Source organism: Pelobates fuscus, chromosome 10, assembly GCF_036172605.1.
Source record: "Pelobates fuscus isolate aPelFus1 chromosome 10, aPelFus1.pri, whole genome shotgun sequence".
NCBI lineage: Eukaryota > Metazoa > Chordata > Amphibia > Anura > Pelobatidae > Pelobates > Pelobates fuscus.
The window spans coordinates 90,574,738-90,601,325 of NC_086326.1; the positions used below are offsets into that span (position 1 = coordinate 90,574,738).

General features: G+C 42.5%; 1 protein-coding gene across 1 annotated transcript in view; it reads left to right on the top strand.

Moving 5' to 3' along the window:
* Nucleotides 1-1,811: 1,811 nt before the first annotated feature.
* Nucleotides 1,812-26,588, top strand: part of ZFAND4 (zinc finger AN1-type containing 4) — a 42,991-nt gene continuing 18,214 nt past the window's right edge. The window contains exons 1-7 of the mRNA XM_063433615.1: nucleotides 1,812-1,862; nucleotides 7,129-7,430; nucleotides 14,892-14,967; nucleotides 15,059-15,126; nucleotides 24,050-24,236; nucleotides 24,539-24,680; nucleotides 25,333-26,460. Of these exons, the coding sequence (XP_063289685.1) occupies nucleotides 7,247-7,430; nucleotides 14,892-14,967; nucleotides 15,059-15,126; nucleotides 24,050-24,236; nucleotides 24,539-24,680; nucleotides 25,333-26,460 (1,785 nt within the window). The 5' untranslated portion in view covers nucleotides 1,812-1,862; nucleotides 7,129-7,246. The remainder of the gene's footprint in view (nucleotides 1,863-7,128; nucleotides 7,431-14,891; nucleotides 14,968-15,058; nucleotides 15,127-24,049; nucleotides 24,237-24,538; nucleotides 24,681-25,332; nucleotides 26,461-26,588) is intronic.

Genomic DNA, 26,588 nt, shown 5'->3' on the forward strand with positions numbered 1-26,588 from the left:
CTAGTATTGGTGGGGGCATGGCAGTGATACAATCAGCATCTCTGTAAAGCTGTTTATTATTATTATTGCCATTTAAATAGCGCCAACAGATTCAGTAGCGCTTTACAATATTTTGAGAGGGGGGATGTAACAATAAATAGGACAATTACAAGAAAACTTACAGGAACAATAGGTTGAAGAGGACCCTGCTCAAACAAGCTTACAGACTATAGGAGGTGGGGTATTAGAAACATTAGCCATCTATTGCTCGTGCATGCTAAGATGCAAGGCTGCCCACACACAATGTTGATGCAATTGTGTTCTGCAATGCCCTGTATTTATTCCCAAGTGCAGTGTGTGTGATTTGACACAAATTATCATTTAAAATCTATATTGAACCCTGTTAATGATGTGTGTGTGCGCGTGCACACACACACACCTACCCACCCACCATTAACAGGTTTATTTACTAAAGTGGGAATACAAAATGTTTTTCAGACCATAGTAGCTGGACTGGAAGCATAAAAACTGCCTTTTATTGATTTTTTTTTTCAGTTTGGCTATTGTAACCTTATGGACACTCCAATGCCCAAATACAAAGAAAAAGAATAGTCGCTGTTTAGTAGATATACCCTAATAAAAACATTCATGCAAATAACTTTTTATTTTATTGGGGGTATATCTAGACTATTATCTTCTCGGCAGCCTTTTTGCAAACCTTCCCCTTCCAATCACAAACTTCCCAATGCAACTCAATGAAACATCTATGTAAAGCAGGTGCTCTGAGCATTTGCTGCCTCTGGAGTTTGGCTCCACTGAACGGATCAAATTAGGACATAATAGGACCTGTTACCTGCTTGAAAGCCAGGCCACGTAATCAGGTTAGTTTATAAAATTGCCAATTTCTATTGAAATCAGCACTTTTTGTAAAATGGGAGAGAAAAAAAAAACCAAAGAGGACAATCTCTTCGCATTTCGGCAAGATAAAGTGCTTTAGGGGTCTAGAGTGTCCCTTTACATTTGAAATTCACTTTGAATTCTCACTTTATTGAATAAGACCGACGTCTAAAACCAACCTATTTTTTTGGTTTAATTCACTAATTTCATAATTTTACCAAATTGAATTGCCAATAGCAAAATTGAATCACTAATAGTTGCTTTGTAAATTTTATTAGACTGGGCTATATAATCACAGCTTGATGCATGTAGCATACATCCTGCCAGCTGGATTATAATACTATGCAATATGGAGTTTACTGAATGATTCTATGATTCTGGGGCATGGAATGTTTCCTATTTAATAAGGGGAAAGGAGAAAAAAAAAGGAATCTCTTTCTATAGTGCTCTCATTGGCTGGGGGTCTAATCGAGTCATGTGACCAGCAATGTACCTTCCGGGACGTGTCTGGAGAGCGAGTCACGTGATCGCCGTTGCTAGGGACTAAGGTTAACGTCCGGGATACCTGGTAACAACAACAAAAGGCAGTTAGACACGCCCACCTCCGATACTCTCGAGGGAAGGCTTTTTTTTTTCTTCTCTGTGTGTGTACCGAAGCCACGCCCTTTCAATTTGATTGGTTCCAGGGCTCGGCGTGTATGCCTACTTGTGAATTCCGCTCATGATTGGCTGGCGCAGCTGTCACATTTAGTGCTTCCACAAAGGAGGGGCGGGGTGGACTGGGAAGAGACAGGGTCTGCCCATCCGGGTTAATACACACACAGGAGGGCGAGGGGTGATGAGCGGCTCCCCAGTACCTGTCTGCCAGGACGTGACAGAGAGCGAGGTGGGGGCGGGGCCTCGTTATATGGGAAGCCCAGCAGGTGTTCCTGATGCCCCCCCCCGGCTCCCTGCCCTGTGTCGGTTGAATTGATGGCTGGCATGAGGTAGGTCATGACCTGACTGGGTGCAATGGTCAGTGTTTGGGATCAGCCCATCATGGAGCCTGCTGTGGGTGGGCTCATCCTGCATTGTGGGTTAGCATTGTGTACCAGAAAGGGTTCCCAGCTCCCCCATGTCTCACTGAGGACACATTCATATTAATTTCATGCTGAGGGAATATGCAGGAAAAGTGCTGTCCAGCTGGGGGTCTTCTCTCCTGCATGAAACATTCATTTTTTATTATTATTATTTATTTATGCATACTCCAGCACTTTGGAAATGTTTGATGAATAAGTGATCTATGCTGAAAATGTGGTGGAGGTTGTAGATAAATTGTGTCGTATGTGAAGCTGCATTGTGCTCTCATCGTGCCATGTGTTTTATTTGTGTTTATGAATAATAAAAGGAGCCAAGATATTTTGCATTATTTGCAATGGGTATCATAGCACCACAATAAAAAATAAATAAAAAAAAACGCACTTGGTAATCATTAAGCTCCAAATCATATCCACAAGGTGGATCCTTAAAAGTTCTACGTTTATATGGATAATATGCTATATGGTACCAAAAAAACACACCCCGACCGCATAAGTAACTTGCTTGCAAGCTAGATAAGTTCACTAAAAATAAACACCACCAAAAGAAATCTTTAAGTCCGAGATCAGAGTATCTGTAAAGGGGAGGGTAATGGAGTCTAGGAATACCTTAAGCTAGTTCATATTTACCCCAACGCTTTACCATAGTATCTTCCACTACAGTATATCAATTAAGCAAAACACAATCAACAGAAATGTCCACCTTTTTGCAAGCATTTAAGTTTTACATTTTAGAACACTTTTGGAATTATTAAACATTAAAAACGCAATGTTTACGAAGTTCCATTTGTTTTAACTTTTATGTGCCCTAGATAACAAAAGGGTGTCTTATGTCAAGTCTGCTAATACAGTATTGCTTGATATAAATACATCAATTTTATTCTATTTTTATATATGTGGCTTATAAATGTGTTATGAGCAATTCTAATGAATGTTCCCGTACTATTGTAAGATATTTTTAGTTTCTTGTGAACTATGGTTTGGCTTATTCTCATGCAATGAGCAATTGTGTCAATACATTTAGAGCCTGTTTGTGGTAGGCCACAACCCATATAGAGTTTTAGTGATGCTCTAATTCTACATGGTTAAAAAATAACCATGTACATTACTAACAGGGTTATTTACAAAGGTGTGAATTTCAAATTTATGGGCAAAATACTTGAGCTGGAAAAATTCTCACAAGTCCACTATGCTTCCAGTTTGGCTCTTAAACAAAGTGATTTAAAGGAAAACTATAGTGCCTGAAAAACAAACTCGTCTTCATGGCACTATAGCTTCCACCTATGTCAAACCTACCCCATGGTGCAGAAGGCATTCGTAACCCATTCTGTCACTTACTTGCATCCAGCACCGATGTCCCTCAATGCTGACTCTGCTCCACCCACACTTTTCCCCTGCCGACGAGGGAGACCTAATGAGCCTGTGCGGCAATTCTGAAGTGGTCTGGGTGCCTACAGTGTCCCTTTTAACTCCTAAATGACATAGAATTGAGCAGTTAGACTGCAGGGGCATGATCTATACTCCAAAATCAATCAATTAAGCTAACGTTGTTTTGGTGCTTTTAGTGTCTCTATAATCTAAAGTTTGTCATTTACCTTTAAAGGACCACTATAGTGCCCTGAATACATACTTGTTTTCCTGGCACTATAGTGCACTGAGTGTGCCCCCACTTGCCGCCGGCCGCCCACTCTGGAGCTAAGGGGCTCGCATATCCCAGGCACCAAGGTGTAATTCCTAGGCTCCGTGACGACCTGGCACAAGGGATTTGTCGAGCCCTGTTGTAAGTTATTGGTACAAGAGCTCCATACTATCCAAGGGAAAGGAATGCCCTGTGTTGTCTACTTTTGAAAATAATTTGCCATCGTTCCTTGAATGCCATATTGTCTCAAATGCAACATATGATGCATATCAGGATTATGAAATTTTATGTGAAAATGGAATTCATTTATATGAAAAAACACTAATGAAAGTATTACCATTATATGTAACTAGACCAAACATCCCAAAATGTGCGTTTGAAAAATCCTGGGTTGCCTGCTTTTGAAAATGTTATGCCATAATGATGAAAATGTTATTCCCTTGGCTTCCATACTATCTCAGAGGTGACATATATGCCCAGAAAATCACTTAAGATTTTCAAGTTTGAAATGAGCATGTAATATATTTCACCTGTGACCTGTTCAGCCTAAAAACTGGAAATCTGTACTTGGGGCAGCATTATTTTCTTGAGACGGTGTTACATAAAATTATTGGGGGTTTATTGCACATCAGTGCAGAAGATTACTTTGTAAAATTTTCATGTATGAAGACTGGGGAGGGACTACTGTTGTACTCTTGAGACATAGCTGAACACAAGTATGAGTGTTTCCTCCAAGTAAAACTGATCAGCCACAACCTTAAAGGGATCATATAGTGCCAGAAAAAACAAAACCCGTTTTCCTGGCACTATAGGCCCTTGGAGGGCCACTTTCCCTCGGCGCTACTTACCTTAATCCAGCGCCTGGCTCCCTCATCGCTGGTGACCTCTCCTCCCCCGGCAATGTCAGCTCCCAAGTGGAGCCGCATGCGCACTCAATGCTTTCCTATGGGGATCTTATCTGACGCTGAAATCCGTGTAAATCGCAGAAGCGGCCTCTATTGGCTGTCAGGGAGATAGAGGATAGATTAACCCTCAATATAAACATAGCAGTGTCTCTGAAACTGCTATGTTTTCAGCTGCCGGGTAAAACTAGGGGGACCTGGCACCCAGATAACTTCATTGAGCTGAAGTGGTCTGGGTGCCTATAGTGGTCCTTTAAGTTCACCAACAGGTAAGGGAATAATGTTGATTGTATCAATACAGTGGGATATATTAGGCAGCAAGTGAACAGTCAGTTTTTGAATTTCATGTGTTGGAAGCCGGAAAAAATGGCAAGCGAAAAGATCTACGTGACTTTGACACAGGAAAAATAGTGATGACTGGATCAGAGTAACTTCAAAACGGCAAGTTTTGTGGGGTGTTTCCGGTATGCAGTGGTTAGTACCTACTAAAAGTGATGCAAGTAAGGACAACTGGTATCAGGGTCATGGGTGCCAAAGGCTCATTGAAGCACGTGGAGAGCAAAGGCTAGTCCATCTGATGCGATCACACAGAATAACTGCTGTAGCTCAAATTGCTACAAAAAAACCCCACACAAATAAGTCCCTAATGCTGGCCATGATAGAAAGGTCTCAGAACACAGTGAATCGCAGTGTAACCCCATGTCATGTGTCCTTAAGGGGTTAATGAGAGCTCTTTGCAAGGCAGGCATTACCAGAAAATAACAGGAAATGCTATCTAATAGTCAGGGTGGTGTAACAAGGTAAATTTTATAAATGTAATGTAGTATTTTTGTTGAATTCAGCACTTTGTAAAATTGGCTGGGTGGAGGGTGAAGCACAGTCTTTTCACACATAGAAGTACTTTTGTCGAAGTGCTTTAGGGGTCTGGATAGTTTAAGGTTTCTCATGATACTCCTTAGTAGAACTTGGCATTTTCACTGAAGGTGGGGTGGGGGGGATCTTTTTAGTTTAAGACCAAGCTTACAAATCGTTACAAAGCTTCAAGGCACATAAATGCATGTTATGTAAATCTATGCTAATGCCCTAATATCACATCACAACATATTGCTGCAAGTTTCACTTTTGATACTGACGTTCAGTCTCACACTCTGCATGGAGACACTCAACTTTCCTCATAGAGATGCACTGATTCAAGACATCTCTATGAAGAGATGCTGATTGGCCAGGGCTGTGTTTGGACCTTGAATGTCTTGGCCAATCCAATGCTTTCCTATGGAAAAGCATTGTGATTGGCTTTGATAAACACTTCTGATGATGTCAGGCAAGTAGACAGATCAGGGACAGAGCCAGAAGCAGACTGAAATAAAGGTTAGATTTTGCTTTATTTAAGGGGAGGGAAAGTGCTAGATGGTGGTTTTAACACTATAGGGTTAGGAATACGTGTTTGTGTTCCTGGCCCTATAGTGTTCCTTTTAAACAAATCTGAAGTTATTTTAAATATTAATTATTCATCTGATTGCAAATATCAAAGATTCAAACAACCAGCAGGAATCGGTCTTTTACATATGAAAATGATGATCTAAATCGAATCTTACGGACTAGTGATTTAAAGCGACAAATCAAATCAAGTCCACGCTGGTATAGACCCATGTGTATCTGACATTAATGTTTAGTGGGCCAGTAGGCATATTCTACATACTGCAATTTTCTATCAGATTCTTCTAAAGTATCTGTATTGGATACACAGGAAGAAGACAAATAGGACAGAATGAAGGGGTCATAATTTAAAGGAACAAACCTGTATTCCTAATACTCTAGGACGCCTTATATATCGTCTGGCTTAAAAACCATTAAAATGTTTTTCCAGCACAAAGTGAGTCTCCGCTCCCCTCTCCGCCTCCCACAATGTTATCAAGGTCCAAGCCAATGTTCCTCATAGAGGGACCTGATGCTGTGCACACACTCAGTGCTTCTCATAGGAAAGCATTGAATTCAATGCTCTCCTATAGGCTTCAATGTCATGTGAATGGGTTTTACTTAATCAATGCAGCGAAAGAGCCTCTAGTGGCAGTAAACATTGCAGTTTCTATAAAAATGCAATGTTTAGCATTGTAGGGTTGAAATGACAGGACTCTTGCACCCAGGCCACTTCATTGAGATGAAGTGTTCTTGGTGACCAAAGTGGTCCTATAAGCTGGCACTGTATACATTGATGTCAGCCTATCCCGCAGTGTTGTTCCCAATCTCTGAGGCTAATGTGCAGCTAGGTCTTTATTGTAGTAATCAATAATAAAATAGATCTCAGTGATGTTGTTTAAAGGGACACTCCACACGCCATAGCAACTTTATTGTAATTTATGTTCGTATGATGCAAGGACTTGCCTCAAGGGTTTACTGTAAACTACTTAATTTTGATAAAATTGTTATGGTGTCCAGAGTGTTCCTTTTTAAATGTGAGGTGTGCATTTTTATTTTTTGTGGTAGGAAAAACTCAACTACGCATCTGGGCAGGTCAAGTTGTTACAAAGTAGTCCTTTTTATTGAAAAGTACACACTGCCTACGGGAGAGAATACAATTTTGAATGTTTCATTTATGCCTTTCCTATCTGAAGTGGCTTTATTTTTATCTTTCCAGATTTCTACATTTAAGAAATGAAGACTTTTTCATTTGACATTTCTTTTGAGCACTGAGGTGGCCTTTTTTTAACTTTTGTACAAATTTTTTTTTCTTCCCTCTAACTTTTATTTTGGCTATGGCAAACAAAAAGGAGCCACCTTTTTTTAACGGGGATAACATTGGATCATTCCTCAACAGCCTCACCTTTTACAGTACAATGGAACTCTTTATTGAAACTCTCACAGGAACTTGCTTTGAGTTACGGGTGTCACCCTTTGAAAAAGTGGTATGTGTGAAGGCCAAGATTCAGCGGTTGGAAGGTAGGAACATTTATTTCTTCATCTTGTTTGTGTGTTTCACTAATTGTATTCTGGTGCTTGAACTGTCATGTTTAGTTCTATATTATGCTATATAATATTTTAGTTGTTTTTGGGGGGGTAGGGCGGGTAATTTTTTTCTTGCGATTATGTGTTGCCATTGATAGTCCCTCTGACAAAAATCACTAGAGATTTACACTTATAAGTTTTTAATGGTAAAACTGTCTCCTCAAATCATAAACAGTGAGCTGTTCATTTTGTTAAAGTTGCCACATTTCTGAATGGCCTTTATTGACTACAACAATCACTCAATGTTGTACTGTCCTAAGCAGTCACCTTTTTAAAAAAAAAACATTATAGCCTACACCAGGGATAGGCAACCTATGGCACATGTGCCATTCACGGCACTCAAGGTGTCTTTGCACAGCACTCAAGACTCCTAGAGCCAAACAGACTCTGGCCCATTAGGAGTCCCAGTGAAACTTCAGATATCTGCTAATACAAAAAGGTGGTGAAGGACAATCCTCAATTTATAGATTGCAGCACATAGAGGAAGTGTTCTCAGATCACTTCCTCCCAGCACTTGTGAATGGGAATCCTCATTGTAGTATAGCAGTCCGCAGCTTCAGTTGCCTCCCTGTTTTTGACCTGTACCTGGCCAGCCTGGAATCCAAGGAAGCTACCCACACTGCTAGATATTCACAGAAATGCAGCATAACCCTCCCCTCATACAAATAATACAAACAGCCCACACACAAACATACACACAATACTCACAAACTCAACACCACTAACAATCCACATACATGCACACAACCCCACATGCAATACCCCAAACAGAACCTCACATACACACAATGTGGCCTATCCTGGATCCGACCACACACAATTCCACAAGCATCCCCATACACGGTCCACAATAATATGTATCATACACAACACCACAAACTACTTGTGAAAATATACAATATAATGACTCGTATACGCACAAATACAGTGATACAAATCAACTGCAGTATAAATAACACAAGCAGAATACGGCAACATACACATCTCAACTTAAAAAAAAAAAATAAGAACAGCACGCTAGGGGACATCACAATCTTATTTTGGCACAGTGCTGCTAAAAGGTTGCCTATACACTGAGGTACTGTGATCTGTGTGGGAGTTCAGGGACCCATGGCTGTGTTGTGAATTCTTAAACAGGATTTAACCAAATTTCTATCTTTGTTTTGTTTTTTTTATTTATTTATTTGATTTTTGTTGTTGTTTTATTTATGAAAGTGTAATTGACCTGCACTGCGGTATTGCGATCTAGTATTTTTGATCTAGTTTCTAAACACCATGAACACTGCATATTGGTTATGATGCAATGATTGTTTGGTTGCTTTCCATCCCGTGCGTGTCAAACTGGTTTGTTCGTTTTACTTATTTATTTTCTCCCGACACTTTACCTTTCACAGACCTATTCCAACTTTGAGCAAAATAGAGTGTTTTGGTGGTAGGTTAGCCCTACACTATCAACATATCATTGCCAAATTCATAACTCCCAACATTCAGCTTTCCATCCTTGTGAATAAGTGCATTTCTGGGAAGTTACCACCCTACCTGAGTAGAATGCTGTTCCCACCTCCAATCCAGTACTAACATGATATTTTGCATACCGCAGTACAAAAATAAAGTTGCTCGATCCTCATTTTCCTACAGAGCACCGCAATTATGGAAGAATCTCAGGGACACATTCAATCTAAAATCTTTTAAGACATCTATGGCAATATACCGCAGCACAAAATGCACCTGTCATGGTTGAATATATTTATCACCTGTTATGCATTAAATGGGGGTCAAACGAGCAGGAGACTCACCGCAATTTGTGGCGGCCTTTAGGATAAGGAAGGCTCCGACCGCCCCAGCGGATGCACCTAGGGACATAATCGCAGTAACCCGGGACACAACAGTAAAATCGGCCATCATGGCCTGCTCCAGGAGGAGCCCCAGTGTGCAAGTAGATGCCAACAAGATAACAGTATATGCAGACTTACCATTCTCAGTTCTCTTGGCCAGACGCTTCCCAGTTCCTACCCATCACTAGGCTCCTGAGGGAGCATGGAATCAGGTACCGATAGGGAGTCCTGGGAACCCTGGTGGTGCCACAGGGGGAGGAGGTCCATGTCCTATCAGCCACTGAACACCCAGCAGACTTTCTGCAGCAACTTCAGCTGCCCCCTCAGCCCACTCAACCCTTAACACAACAGAGGGTCGGAGTCCAGGGACCCATGGCGACCAAGCTGCCAGAAGATGGGGACCCTGGGATGAGAGAAGGCGGAGACACTCGCAGGCTAAAGAACCCTTCATAACACCGACCAGGCCGATGGCCTCTGGGGGTCTTCATATGGCAGCGATGTGGACTGGGACCCTTGAGGTCCGGCTGCTATGCAGTATAGACAGAGAGCTCTAAATGTTTTTACCTGCCAATAGTTAAGTAATTTAACGCCTGGACAGGCTCACAGAAGTTTGTAAGAGCTGTTTTTGTGTTAGCTTAGTTGCGGTGTGAAGCGGCACAGAGGGAAAGGAACACACTCACTGACCTAGCAGATGGGATGTCGGGGGTGGAGCGGGAGAGCACACATGATAGGAGGTGCAACTACACCGGGCACATGGCCTCCTGTCCCGGACATGTAAGCCTCCTGAAGCGGTAGCCGACCCACCAACCTATATGGAGGAGCGTCATCCCTGGGCAACTCTATGCTTTATTGTCCCCCAAACGACAGCCTTTATGACAAATAGCCTCCAGTGCTACGATAGGAGATGCACTGAAATCTAAACACCTCAGTGTAGCGGTTGCTGAGGCTCGGACAGACCCTGCTTTCCAGCACACAGTCATACTCGCAGTGACCAGATCACGAGATCCTGTAAAGATCACGACCTTGACCCTTACTCTGAGGCATGGGGGGGCATACTGACTGTGTCCACGAGGGGAATTACCGCGACCAGCAGCCACACACTATGAAATCCTACATGAATAGCTATAGCGACAATGTATTAGCCCAACGTGCACCACACAAGTCACATGACATATAAACATGATGCCAGAAGGTCAACTGATTATCCACAACCATAGGCCAGTTTACAGGCCAACCAGAAATTGATACTACCTGAACGCACCATTATTATTATCTTATTATTTTCATATATTATCTCGCGGTTAGTAAGATATCATTATCCCAGTTTGAACAATGGGAAAAAGCCAGTCACTGCAAAATTTGTAGCTACGTATTACTACCATACATATCTGATAGCAAGACTAGTATTATCTTGTTTACGTAGAAAAACTGTGCAATTCAATTCTATGTTATCACACTGAATGCCATGTTATGCCTGCTGCTGCTATTGTGGCACTACAGGCCTGTATGTTAACCTCTTTGCATAACAAAAATAAAGAATTAAAAAAAAAAATGTTAAAAGGATACATTAAAAATAGGATTTTAAGGAGCGATATAACAAAAGAGAATTGGCAGAAATCTATATATAAACATAAATACTTTATACAATGTACCTGTCTGACAAATGTCAAATATCTATATAGCAGTGATGATGCACTTGTCCCAAATACACTTACCTTGCATAACCGCATGAAAAGCAGACCTGGGAGCCCCAGAGGAGTCCAGTGATTGGTCAAATATATGGGACACATCATCATCCTATACTATCTGTGTTGCATATAAAATGCTATTCTAATGGTATATGACTCCCCAAAGTTTAAAATGCAAAACTACTTCTTCCTACAACACATGCTGGAATAACTGCAGAGTTGTGGTTTCTTTCATACATTTCTGGTGGACATGCCCCAAAATTAAATCCGTATAGCAGGAGATTGTAGCTTTACTGTTGCATAACTTGCAAAAGTCATATCAGTTGGGCCCTTTTGCTGTCCTTTTCAATACATTCACAAGATCAGAAAATAAACTAGCAGCTAAAATCACACTCTCAACTCGCAAGGCAATTGGACAACTATGGTCCATGGGAGATATTCCCTCATTAGCCACGATAATACGCAAAACAAGAGGCAGCAGATAGAGCTAAACTAACTACACACTTACATGACTTGACCAAATATTTCCAAAAAGTATGGAGACATTTTAAAATACTACCAAACATAGCTCTTTAAAGAACCAAAGTAATCTTCTTAAGACAAAGTGGAAGAGCTCCTGTTCTCCTACCTGTCCGCTACACTTCTCTTCCCCTTCTGGAGCATTCCTCGATGCACCATCTCTATCTCTCACTCCTCTGCCTATCCTCTCACCCCTTTTACATCGGCTTGAAACCTTTCAGACCATGTGTAAATCGTTTCCTTCCCTACATGTCCTGTTCCCCTGTCCTTCCCTTACACAACTAAAGTCTGGTGGACAGACCTTGGCTAAGCATTGGAACAGACTTAATGGCAACAAGAATACACAAAATGGCTGTCCACCAATCGAGAACCCGAACCAGATCTCATAAAGTCAGAAACTCACACCCTTCACCCTCTCTGAAATCACACCTCCATTGTGTACCCTTTCTATTTTGTTATTCTGCTGTTTGTTAATTTTCTTTTTCCTTTTTTTTTTCAAGTGCAATGGTGTCAGTTATGTTTGCCTTATTATAACAGTAATGTACTGGTAAATTGAAGTTTTTATACCACAGTATGATATTTAGCAACACCACACTGCTTAGAGCTGAAATGTTAAAGGAACACTATAGGGTCAGGAACACAAACATGTATTCCTGATCCTATAGTATTAAAACCACCATCTGACCCCCCTCTTGCCTCCCTAAATATAGTAAAATCTTACTTGTATTCAAGTCTGGTGCGTCTGCCTCTGACCTCATCAGAAGTGGTGGTCTGAGCCAATCACAATGCGTCCCTATAGGATTGGCTGAGACTGACAAAGAGGCAGATCAGGGGCAGAGCCAGCACAAGTCAAACACAACCCTGGTCAATCAGCATATCCTCATAGAGATGAATTGAATCAGTGCATCTCTATGAGGAAAGTTCAGTGTCTGCATGCAGAGGGTGGAGACACTAAATGTTGTGATGCATACTAGGCAGGACTGCCCAAGGAAGCAGCTCTAGCAGCCAGTAGAGTTATCACTAGACTGTCATGTAAACACTGCATTTTCTCTGAAAAGACCTTGTTTACTGCAAAAGATTGAAGGGAATGATTCTACTCACCAGAATAAATGCAATAAACTGTAGTTGTTCTGGTGACTATTGTGTCCCTTTTAAAGTATGCATGTACATTTTAAAATGTTTTCTAACCTCAAACCTATGTACCACATTATGCTTTTATAACTTAAAGAATATTACAATAAAGAATGAAAACATATTGTACAATAAATATTCTTGGAGAAAAAAAATAATAATAAAATGGCACAATTTTATAGGACCACTAAAGTGCCAGGAAAACCAACTTGTTAAAACACCTTCAGCCAATTGCCTTTCTCCCGCGCCGGACTCCCTCGGTGCTGGGGAACTCTCCACCCCTGCCAACGTCGGTTCCGAATGCGCATGCACGGCAAGAGCCGCGCGCGCATTCAAACAGCCCATATGATTACTAAAGCATTACTAAATGTTTTCCTATGGACGTCCAGCGTCTTCTCACTGTGATTTTTCAGTGAGAATCGCGGAAGCCGCTATAGAGGCTGGAATAACCCTCAATGTAAATATAGCAGTGTCTCTGAAACGGCTATGTTTTCAGCTGCAGGGTTATACCGGTAATCTGTGAACTTTCCGATATAACTTTACCGATATTCTGTACATTTACCGTTTGGAAAAAAAAAACTATTTCTAAACAAATCTTTTTAGCAATTTTTATTTTTTATTTTTTTATTATTAAGGTAAATGCACAAAATATACATGTCAGTCAGAACTTTTTATGTTTTCAAGAATATATGTGTGTAGTGGATGCAGTGTGTTTGTGTGTAAATATGTGGGGTAGGAATCTGGGGTATATGGGCACTATGGAGGAAAGGGAGCAGGGGCACTGGGATGGAGGGGGGTAGTAGGGGCACTAGAGTAGAGGGGGTAGTAGGGGCACTGGGGTAGATAGATGGGGAGAGGGGTCTCCTAGCTAACCCCACACTTACCAGTTCAGGCCACATTGAGCCCCGTGGCACGCTAAGCTCCGCCCCCATTGCCCGGTCGGCGTTATCGGCAATATCGATATCTTTATAGGCCGATATCGAATATTGCTGAGAATTCATAATATTGGCCAGACCGATAATCGGTCGATCCCTATTTTCAGCCAGTCGCCACTGCCCATTGCTGATCAGGCTTATTCTCCCTCTTTAATCCAAGCTGCACGGAGGTAATGGTCTGTTTAGGACTACTTAATGTAGTGGTTATAATGTTAGGAGTACCCTAGCTCTATTGCCCCGTAACGGTGTGGCCTGCTACCCGATTTCTACCAGATGAAAAGGGTCCCACAATGACGGCTTAACCTCGTCAATGCCAATCCTGCCGCTCACTTATTGGCTGTGAGAAACCACTACATGCTCTCAGCCAGTGAATGAGTGTCTGTGGAAAGAAATCTGCACAGAATGTACAGTATTTTTCCATTCTAGGTAATGACACCCTAACAATGTTGTTGGAGGTGAAGTTACACCTCTTTCAGCAGTATAAGATATCGATTTATGTACAGAGTTTCAAACCTTGAACACTTCAAAAATAAAAAAAAACAAAATCCTATGGTTATCCCTTTTAAGTGCCAGTAAGTAACTATATAAAAGTAGATCTAGTTAAACCAGTGGACGGTGATGATCTTCACTGACCTAGTACATTCAGTTATGGTTTGGCAGTCTGCAGTGAGGATTTCTATTTCTACTAACGTGACCTATAAACCCATGTCTTATGGTTGTTTTCTCCATTGTTTCACAAGGCCTCTAATTATTGTCTGGTCACTATGGAACATGCGGTAAACACGTAATTCTCCCAGTAAAGTGTGCCATAGTTGCCATCTAGATAGATTTCAAACTCTAAAGGTACTAACTTTAGAAATGCACTAAATGACCTTTCAGAGACAAGTACCTAAGTTTGGTAGGAACAACCCAGGTTGTACTAAAAACAAACAAAAGCTTATCTTGTTAAATACGATTATACTGCAATTTTTCTTCTTGGTAAGAATGGTTTTGTGTTGAGCCACTTTTCTCCTCTGTCAAGAAGGATACCTACAGAACTGGTATAGTTGCTATGGTGCCAGATATAGACCGATATGTGTGTGTCAAGTCATTTAATACTGATATTGCATTTTGTAGAAAATTTGTTTAGCAGATGGCTTGTTGTAAAAAGTGACTTTGTTTAGTAATTTGCACATTATTGATTATTCAGATGTGGCACGGCAATTTAAAGTATAATAAAACATTTCATAATCTATAAATGTTTCATATATTTTTCTCATTTTATTTATCATATTATGATTATTTCAGGTATTCCGGTTTCCCAGCAGCACTTAATTTGGAACAATGTAGAACTTGAGGATGAGCGCACTCTAAAAGATTACAAGTCAGTAAAAATCACCAGCTTCATGAAGACCACTTGCATAAGTTGTATATTTATGTATTTTATTTTTAATTCTTCTTATCCTTCTTTCAAGCATTTCTAAAGGCTGCACTTTAAAATTGGTGTTGGCTATGAGAGGTGGTCCCATTAATACACGGCGGGGTAAGTACAATTAAAAATATCACGTGCGCTATATGACTTAATGCATTGAATCTAGGTAAGAAACCCATTCATTTACTCTTCTGCTTTCAAAGGAAAAAACAAAACATTTTATTTTCTGCGCTTGTATAAAAAACAAACAAACTAAAAAAAACTACAAACTATTGTATTTGATTTTACATGGGACCTGTTGAAGTTCAATCAACTTATATCATTGCTCCTCACCTTTTTGTTGGAGGAGCCAGGGGGCTGTCAGATCAGTGCTTCATATTTTTCTGGGACTGTCCTATTGTCTGCCATTTTTGAAACAGAAGTTACGAATTTATGACCTCAGTTGCTGATAAAGGGGTGACGTTTCGCCCATATAGACACTGACATAAACACACATGCACCCTGACGCATACACCATGACACAGATACACACACTGACATAAAAACACACACCTTGACACATAGATGCACATAAACAGATACGCAGTAGCCCTGTGTACACGTGTGGGCACCCCTATGTATACAGTTTGGGAACCACTGGCATACACCAAAAAAATATAAAACCTCATATATAAAAGGAAATCATAAAAAGCAAAGTCCACATAAAAATTGAAAATAAAGTACTAGGTAATAAGAAACAGTCCCCAAATAACAATCCTTCTTCAGACTCTCATATAATGCTCTTGAGAAAGCTTAACATTGTGGCAGTGTATGAAAGATCAGAAACAAAAAAAAACAATAGTGCGATACCTAGGTCCAAAATGCCAACTCACATATAATAGAGCTATGACCAGCTCTGGATAAAAAATCCTTGCAAATTTTTCATTTTGTAAATCTGGTGTCATTATGATCATACCTCCAAAATTATGTTCAGCTAACTGTTCTGAGTACAATACCCCTAATGTATGACTTTGCCACTACTATGTAGTATGAGACCAGATTATTTTAGTTTTCAAAGTTTTTGAATTTTTAATATGTCTATTTTTTTTTCTTCCCTTGTCACATTTGTGTAAAAATAGAGGTTTTAATTGGTAACCGGTTTTATGCGATTTAAAAAAAAAATACAATTATGTCAACGTGACGTTGGGTTTATGGCGCACTTTAGTAGCTTACACATTTAAATGACTACATAAATGCATTCCATTTACATGGGTACTCTCTCACATGACATATTTTGAGCTTTACTGAGGTACTTTTTTTTTTTTTTTCACCATTCATTCACAGTTTGTGGTATTAACACTTTATTAAAAAAAAAATTAAAAACAAATTGCGTACACATTGTATTTTTGCTGCATATATTATGAGAAAAGTGAAGATGGAATTATATTGCCATCATAATCCTAATACAAACTATAACCCAAGATCTAAACATACCACCTTTCAAAATCTGACATGATACCATTAAATACCAACGCTAACCTTAAAGGGACACTGTAGGCACCCAGACCACTTCAGCTAATTGAAGTGGACTGGGTGCTGTGTCCCTTTTGCACCTAGTGCTGCAATGTAAAACATTGCAGTTCCAGAGAACTGCAATGTTTACATTGAAGCACTAAGTCTGCCCCATTGGTTGTCTACCAGACAGCCACTGGGGGTGGTTCCGGAATCATAACGGACTTTTGGTCTGCGTGAGGAGCTCCAGCGTCAGATTTTTTTCCCCATAGGAAAGCATTGATTCAGTGCTTTCCTATGGGGAGGTCTAATGCGCGCATGGCATTTGGAGTGCATGCGCATTAGACCCCATTCGTCGCAGGATGTTGGAGGGGGTGGAGCTTCGACTTAGCGTCGCGACATCTGCGCTGGTATTCGGTAAGTAAATTAAGGGGTTTTTAACCCTTTATTTACCTGGGATGGGGCAGGCAGAGGGATCGACAAATCACTTAATGACAAGCTTTCATGATATGACTTGGATTCCCCCTGTCAGTACAATCATTGATCAGCGCACTTCAGAGAGTTCGCAGGGAGACCTATGAGGTTTTTCTGAGATCCCTCGATTGGAGGTTCAGCCACCGAAAATTTAAAGGATTGTGTGTTGCACAGAGCTCATCAGTCAGTGTAGGACCTCCACACCCCGCATCTTCACCTCCAAGATCGTTTGAGACCAGTCACCCGGACAGCTGCTGCAACAATTGGTTTGCATAACCAAAAGAATTTCTGCATAAACTGTCAGAAACAGTCTCAGGGAAGCTCATCTGCATGCTCATCAGGGTCTCGACCTGACTGCAGTTCGTCGTAACCGACTTGAGTGGGCAAATGCTCACATTCAATGGCGTCTGGCACTTTGGAGAGGTGATCTCTTCACGTATGAATCCATGTTTTCACTGTACAGGGCAGATGGCAGACAGCATGTATGGCATCATGTGGGTGAGCAGTTTGCTGATGTTAACATTGTGGATCGAGTGGCCCGCGGTGGGGTTATGGTATGGGCAGGCGTATGTTATGGACAACGAACACTGGTGCATTTAAAAAAAAAAAAAAAATGTTATTGCAATTTCAATACACAGATACCGTGATGAGATCCTGAGACCCATTGTTGTGCCATTCATCCACAACCATCATAAGGCGGTCCTGCAGGCCGAGATCCACGCACTAGGAGAAAGGACAGGCCGCCTGGAGGAACGCATGGACAGCAACACCAGGGCACACAATGAGGTAGTGGCGCAGGTGAACCGCCTTACAGCTTGCTTGACGGAACAAGAATTGCAGGTGGAGGACATAGCGAACAGATCGCGGAGAAATAACTTAAGAGTCCGCGGCCTGCCAGAGGGGGAGGGAGAGGGATCTCTGCAGAAAACATTATAGCAGATATTCCAGCCTCTGCTACCCCAATATCCCTGAAGACATGTGGCGCATGGAGAGGGCCCACAGAGCCCTGCGGGCAAGGAGACCTGAGCCCAACTCCCCTAGGGACGTCATAATAAAGTTCCTCCATTTTCCCACTAAGGAGGCCTTGCTGAAGAGGAGCAGAGGGACCCAAGGGAGCGGAACTCCCACTACAGTCAGAGGAGCTGACACCCATACCAGTGTAATGGCAGACGGCGGGAACCCGCTGAAGACAGCACCTGGTATTGTAGAACACCCAGGGCTAACAGGGAGGCACAATACTTTTTCCAGGGGGGCACACCGGGACTGTTGGGGTGACAGGGTAAAAGGGGCCTGCGGGGAATCTGGATAGGAATAGGGAGGAGGGGCCCTATGAGATGAGGTTGGGAGGGGGCATGATGGGGGGCATGAGGCAGAGGGCGAGAGACCTTGCTGGCAGGGGTGGACGATGGGTCTGAAGCCATGAAGTGGACACACAAAGAAAAACCAAGAGAGACTCAAATGCTGGATCTGAGGGCTCACATACTGCGCTTGAGATAGGGGACAGGGCAACGTAGGGGGAAGGGGACCAAGGGACGGTGGGCTATGCAAAGAGGTGTCAGTCACGGCGGAGCGGGAGGGTAAGAGGATAGCCTGAAGGAAGTCTGCAGTCTCACACACTGCCTCGCACCCCGGGAAAGGGGAGGCGGAGACGGGGAGGGGGTAGGAAAAGGCCGATTAAGTAGCAGGGGCACAAGGATAACGGGCTATTGACAGCGGGGGGACCGAGGAGAGAGTAAGGAAGCGGCACCCACATAAGAGGAAACGACACAACGCCTTAAGGGAATGCAGGACAGCCCCTCACACAATGGCACTAGGCATCAAAGGAGAGAGGGGAAGGGGACACAGGGGAGAGGGGGGTATGGACCTAGTACAACATCCACTTATTATACATCCTCATATATCTATAGCTGGGTTTAAAAATAATGTCTAAACATTATCACAATGTGGTTGTAATTTGACCCCTTGGGGACCAAACTTATTAAACACCGGAGCGACCCTTGTGATGGACTGATGACGACTAAATTAGTCTCACTGAACGCACGGGGATTGAATGCCCCTCAAAAGAGGCGCATGCTATATAGGGAACTGAAGCGGACGAGGGCAGAAATTGCCTTCGTCCAGGAGACACACATGCCAAAACATACACAGGTGAGACTGAGAGATCACATATACACGGGCTCATGAGTCCCGAGCGTTCGGTGAACGAAACGGAGTGGCCATACTAATTAGGAAGACCTGCCCCCTACAGATTAACTCCGTTGACATGGACTCTGATGGACGCTACATTATAGTAACTGGGTCCCTTTATTCCCATAGCATCCATATGATAAATGTTTACGCCCCTAACCAACCTGACCTGGGATTCTGGGACACACTTCAAGCTAAAATACGGGCGCTACCACATGGGATGATAATAGCAGGGGGAGATTTCAATGCAACACCGAGCCCCGCGATAGACAGAAGCTCAATTAGAGGAGCTCCTAGATCACAGGGCAGAGGGGGTCAGGACAAATTGCTACATAAATTTATGAATGACACAGGCCTGATAGACGCTTGGAGAGCGCAGCATCCGGGGGACGTAGAGTACACCTTTTACTCAGCCCTCCATGCGACATACTCCAGGATAGATTTGTTTCTGACTAATGCCACATGCTTCTCGAGGGTCGCGGCCACATCTGTGGGGCCCATCGCGTGGTCGGACCACGCAGAGGTAGCAATAACCCTGGGGAAATTATGCGCGTCGACCCCCTGGACATGGAAACTCAACACCTCTTTGTTGAGAGATCCAGAAATAGTGACACAAATACACAAGGAGATTGGGGAATACTTTGAGACGAATACTACCCCGGACATTGCAGTTAGCACAATATGGGCGGCGCACAAGACCGTGATAAGGAGAACCCTAATTAAGTTGGCGACGAGGAAGAAAAAACAAAAAGCAGCGGCCCTGGAAACGCTACTAAAGACACTCAAGACATTAGAACATAAACACCAATCGTGCCCCAACCAAGACACTTTGAGACAGGTAGAGGAGGGGAGACTGGCTGTACGCCAACTACTATTGGACGATACAGCTAGGGCCATGACCTGGTCCAGACGAACCTTCTACGAGAAAGGTAATAAGATGGACACATTACTGGCCAGGACCTTGAAACCCTGACAAAACCGCACACACATAACATCCATTAAACACAACAACGGGACGACAAAAACCTCGCCCCAAGACATAGCGGCAGTCTTTACAGACTTCTACAGGACGTTGTACGACCACTCCCCCGGGGACAGACAGGAGGGAAATCGGGGGGGAGGCACGCATACAAAGGTTTCTGGATGCCTTACAGCTACCCAAGCTGTCGCGGGAGGCCGCAGATAGCCTCGCGGTGGAAATAACGGCAGAAGAGAGAGGGCAATTTCGGGACTAAAAGGGAATAAAGCCCCTGGACCGGATGGCTTCGACGGGGCATACTACAAAACCTTCCGGGAAGCTCTTATCCCCCAACTATATAAACTATTCAACGATTTTCGCAAAACGGGAACGCCGACCCCTGATATGTCCTCAGCCTCGATAGTTTTACTACCCAAACCAGACAAAGACCCCCTACTGCCCGGCAGCTACAGACCCATCTCCTTAATTAATCATGACATGAAGTTCCTGGCCAAAATACAGACTGATAGACTCGCCCGCTTTTTAACATCTCTTATAGACGCTGACCAGGTGGGGTTTATACCGGGGATACAACTATTCAAAAACACCCGCCGAAACATCACCCTTATATGGAAACAAGCAACCACTACCACACCGACACTAATAGTTTCTATTGATGCCGAAAAGGCCTTTGATAGAGTGAAGTGGCCTTACCTATTCTCTTTAATGACACACTTGGGATTCCCAGACACATACACAAGAGTAGTGAAAGCCATGTATAGCAACGTGAGAGCGCAAGTGCAGATCACTGGAGCACCCCCTTCACCTTTTAGATTATATAACGGCACCAGACAGGGCTGCCCACTGTCCCCCTTGCTGTTTGTCATGGCACTGGAGCCGCTGCTCCAAGCAATTCGGCGAAATCCCAATATTCAAGGGGTTAAAGTGGGAGGGAGGGAATTTGTGGCGGCAGCATATGCGGATGATGTCCTCCTGACACTGACAAACCCGAAAGTCTCAATGGCTGCCCTGGGGGAGGTGCTACGAGAATACAGGGAGATCTCGGGATACAAGGCCAACATGGCTAAATCCAGCGCCCTTCCGGTAAGCATGTCCCAAACCGATATCGCTTCGCTACACAGCACATACAACCTCCACATAGAACGGGACACACTTAAATACCTGGGAATACATCTTACAGCTGAGCCGAGCGCCCTTTACGCCCGTAACTATACCCCCTTATGGAAAACCATAACTAAAGACTTAGAAAAATGGGTAGAGAAACCCATATCATGGATAGGCCGGATCCACTCTATAAAAATTAATGTCCTCCCTAGGATACTATTTATGTTTCAGGCATTGCCCATACACTTAACCAAAGCCCAACTGGCACCAATCCAACAGATAATAGGCAAATTCATCTGGCAAAAAAAAGGCCACGGATATCGAGGCACGTACTGTACCGATCTAAACAGAGAGGGGGACTGGGCCTCCCGAATCTGTTCTTCTATTACTTGGCAGCCTAGCTGACCAAGGTCGCGCTGTGGCATTTGCTGCTGGATGACCGGAAATGGGTGGAAATCGAATCGCTTATGCTAGGGACAGACATACCCCAAATTTGCAATGTGGACCCCGAGGGAAGACAGGCTCCTGAAAAGTGCCGTGTGTCCTGCGGTTGCGACCTCCCTCAGGCTATGGGATAAGTATGGGAAGAAGTATGGGCTGACATCCTCCCCATCTCCCGTAATGCCCATCCTACGCAACAAAGCCTTCCACCTGGGTATAGAAGAAAGAAACTTAGAGAGCTGGCCTCCAGGGGCTGCACCACCTATACTAGGGTACAGATATGGTCACATTCGACGACCTTAAACAGGGTAGGCATCTGATACCAGCCGATTTTTTTCCCAGTTATCTCCAGATCAGGGACTTTGCCGCCCAACCTCACATCAAGGAGGCAGCGAAACGTGCCCTAACCTTCTTCGAACGCATATGCACATCAGAAAATCTACCTAGAGGACTGATTTCAACACTCTATACTCACCTTTGCTCAGAGATGGGGGAATGGGGGGGGTCTGACCTACACGGAAAAGTGGGAGAAGGATTTGGGAGAGGAGCTAGAGGGAGTGGAATGGCAGGAGATATGGGAGGCTAACAATACATCATCGGTCAGTGTGACCCACCAGGAGCAGGCCTTTAAGACAATGTTTCGCTGGTACACAACTCCAGTGACATTGTGCAAAATGCACAAAACTACTACAGACTTATGCTGGAGGGGATGCGGGGCCAAGGGAACATACCTCCACATGTGGTGGGAGTGCCCCAGCGCAACCCCATTCTGGTCAGCAGTACACAGCATGGTGAGACAGGTGTTCTCTAGAGCACCCGAATTGGAACCATGGGTATACCTCCTAAGCAGGTCGGTGGAGGGATGGACGCGAAAGGAACAAACGTTACTACATAAGATTACGCTAGCCGCAAGACAAGCAATGGCCCTTAAATGGTTACAACAGGATCTACCGCAAATATCTAGTGTGATAGGTAGGATAAAAGACTTCCAGGTGATGGATGACTTAACTGCTAGGGTCGGGGGCACCACCAAGACATACCAAAGGGTATGGGAGCCATGGGACGCCTCCCCGTGGGGAAACTGAGGGAGGTAGACCAGACAGGTAGACGGAGATAGACGCGGCTCCCGGGGGAAGGGCCTGGAGGGACACACAGGAGACTCCCGCTGGGGGGTGTGCTGCGCTATCTCCCGACCCCCTTTGCCACCCCCTCCCCTGTTGCGCCTTCGGCCTTCCGCTCTCGAGCCCTAGACCGCCCAAGGATTCTTCTCTCTCTAATTTTCTTTCTATCCTCTTCTACACTTACTTCAACCTTTTACATAGGGTACGTGTAGGATAGAGTGCCGATACGCACACAACACATACATCAGATTTAGGCAGGCCCGGGGATTGCAGTGGGGTACAGTTGGAGCAAGAAAACAGTGTGAGTAGACGGGCGGGGGACACAACAACCCGACAGATCTGCACCCGAGGGCACGAAAACACATTCGCGGAGCAAAGATGCGCAAAAGCGGCACATACAATAGAGGATGTAGGAAAGCGTGACTCTATAATACAATATAACATAAAACATCCTGATGGAAAGTGAACTCTGGCCGCAGAGAACTCAACCGAATACACAAAGCCTCATTGTAAGAATGTTATTAATAAAATTATGTATATGGGCTTCTGCGAAAGCCGAAATGTTCACATTAAGCCACTGTTCCTGTCATGTAAAAATAAAGCATTTAAAAAAAAAAAACTGCATGTTTTAGAGTGGCCTTGTTGTGGCCAGCTTAAGGCACACCTGTGCAATAATCATGCAGTCTAATCAGCATCTTGATATGCCACACCTGTGAGGTGGATGGATTATCTCGGCAAAGGAGAAGTGCTCACTAACAGATTTAGACAGATTTGTGAACAATATTTGAGAGAAATAGGCCTTTTGTGTACATAGAAAAAGTCTTAGATCTTTAAGTTCAGCTCCTGAAAAATGGGGGCAAAAACAAGTGTTGCGTTTTATAATTTTGTTCAGTGTAATAATTGCAGAGCATTTATAGATATTTCTTCTTTTTACAATGTTTGTGTTTTTGTCATTACAGTGAAGGGTAGAAAATTTCTGTCGCTTTAACTTTTGGGAGTAGTATATACATAAGCCTAAAGCAGTCTTTACAACAATTCATTATTTGTGGTTTTTAGAAAGTGTAAAATTAGGTGACGTGAATGAGAGGTCAAGAGAATTGTATATTTTCAGTCTTGATCACTGACTGATTTGCGTCCATAATATATATATATTGTTTTGTTTTGTTTTTTTTGCAGCATTCTAATGTGAATTTTGGGAATGGGGTTATTTATTATATATTTTATTTATTTTTTTTAGTGCCCCTTGAAGACCCAATCAGGGAAATAGCTGAGTACATTGACCCTGTTCAGGATGAAACATGGGACAAATCTCCTTCCAATAAGCAGGTTACATTTCTGGTTTATCGAGAAGGCGATCAATTAAAATTTTTCCGTGTTGTAGACCGAGGAGATGGCACTTTGACCCCATTATCTGAATCAGTCAGGTAGGTATTGAAAATTGTGTGTCATCCACTTTAAATAGTCTACGTTTTAATGATCTATTCTCTTAAGACAGGTCACCCAAAAAGTCTTTAATTATTAGCAACTCATCAAATATTTATAAAATATATCATCCTGATTTAGAGTATATAATTTAACATAAGCATTTTTTTTAATCTTCATGCATTGCTCACAATGTTTTGTTAAAGGCCATAAACTCCTAACTGAAATAGGAATACATTTTGATACTGCTGCCACTGTGTCTTCTGTTTAACTAGTAAAGTGAATATTTTTGTCTTCTCTGTAGTGGAGGTTCGGTTTATAATTTAAACGATGAAGATGAAGCTGAGGCTTCTCAATCTGGCCAACAAATCATCGAGAATTCAATCACTATGAACAAAATGAAGTTTTTGAAATCCAAGATGGAGAGCATGAACCTCAATAAAAAGGTATTTATAGCCAGCTATACATTTATAGAAGTTCTCGCTTAAATTGTAAAAAAAATTTTTATTATGGGTAATATAATCATTGGTAGGTTTCCTTAGTGTTATTCCTTAAACCTTGAAATTGTAGGAAATTGCCAAGTGAACTTTAAATCTGTTTAAAATGGCAACATTAATTAGTTTTCGAGGTCTACCATTCTCTACTAAACTTAGCAATTCATCTTTCCTTACTATTCTCAGTTTACTGAATAACGCTGCTTTAGGTTTCTTGTCTTAGACGGCAATGTGAAGTGTTTTTTGTGTTTTTTGTGTTTTTTTGTTTTTTTGTTTTGTTTTTTTTCTCCATACTGTAAGGCACATTTCTTTTTAATATGTCTGAGATAAATACAGGTATTAATGTTTGGTGTGGTGTGTTGCAAATTTCATGATTGTGTCTCCTTTCCAACAAGCCTTTCTAGGGTTTGACCAGTTGGAAAGACTTATCCAAACATCTGACTGGACACCTACCTCCATTCTGAATTATCTTCGTGTTTTGAAGTTTGATTTTCATAAACTAGTAAATGTGCAGTTTGGTTTCCTCCTTGAATAATATGATTTTTAAAATGCTCTGTTTAATTGCATGCTCATTGTACAAGTTTGTTGTATTTTTTTTCAACAGCCTAAAAAAACATCAAAGTTTAAGCCTAGGCCCCCTATGGCCCCACGTCCTTCAAGCACCTTATTGGCCTCTGCTCGTCACAGATTTTTAAAAGTTCTCCCTGACATTGGACAGTCTTGCCTACCTCCTGGAAATCCACTTTCTTCAGAGTCTTCCCAGATTGCACTTTCAAGCCTTACTACTGCTGCGAAGACAAACCCATCCATTGCTGGTGACTATATAAATAGAGATGACTCTTGGACCACCTCACTGTTGGCTCCCTCACCTAGTAGTATTGTTCTCCCACCTAAAATTTCCAGAGTAGAACTGGAAAGTTCCAGGCATTCCAAAAATACATATCTTTCTCCTGTGTCAATTTTGGCCAAGAAAGAGGAGCCTGCAACACAAAATGATTCAGTCTTGTATCAAAATACAAACTTTTTTGCCACTGAGGAATCCTCAATGGCTATTGGAGAGTCATTTTTGTTAACAGAGGTAGGACCTACTGAGCAATATGAAGAGCTGTACAACTTTGGGAAAGTGAAGCCTGAGTTTGCACTCTCAGAAGGATGCAAAGAAACTCCAGCTACAGAAACATCCCATAAAACTCTGCCTAAATCTTTGAATTCTGAAGCCATGGAAACTGGACTCCTTAACGGAGAACGAAGTCCACCAAGGAACAAATTTCTCTCACCCATCCATTTTTCCAGCCAAATTACTCATAAGACCTTCCCTAAACCACAAAGGCAACACAACGTGTTTGAATTTGGAAGTTTAAGACCAACTGCTTCACATATGTGCCGTTCTGTAGACATTCGCAATATGAGTGATGGCTCATTTTCCAGGTCTAGATTTCGAGGGGTTAAAGTGGATTCTCCAGGGAAAAGGTCAGATGTGATCTCTAAGATGGAAGCTAGGGATATGACTGAAGTAGCTAATAAGGCTTCTAAAGAACCTGTGGGTTCATTAAACAACTTGGAATTTTTTGCTTCGCTGGCTCGAAGCAGAAGTAGGGATAATTTGCAGAGTTCCAATAACCCAGTCCGACTACGAACGTCTAGTGTTGCTCAAACATCAAGCTTGCAGAACCCTCTTGAAGAACATTTTAAGAAGCTATCACCCTTAAAGGACAATGCAGAGTTTTTCATTGTGAGTATCAGTTGTTTCTGTGCTTCAACATAGTAAATTAGATGTATTCTAAGGTTTCTGTTTTTAATCAAAACCATGAACCGGCTTTAAAAAAATAAAAAGGGGGGTTCTGTGGCTAGAAAAAAATA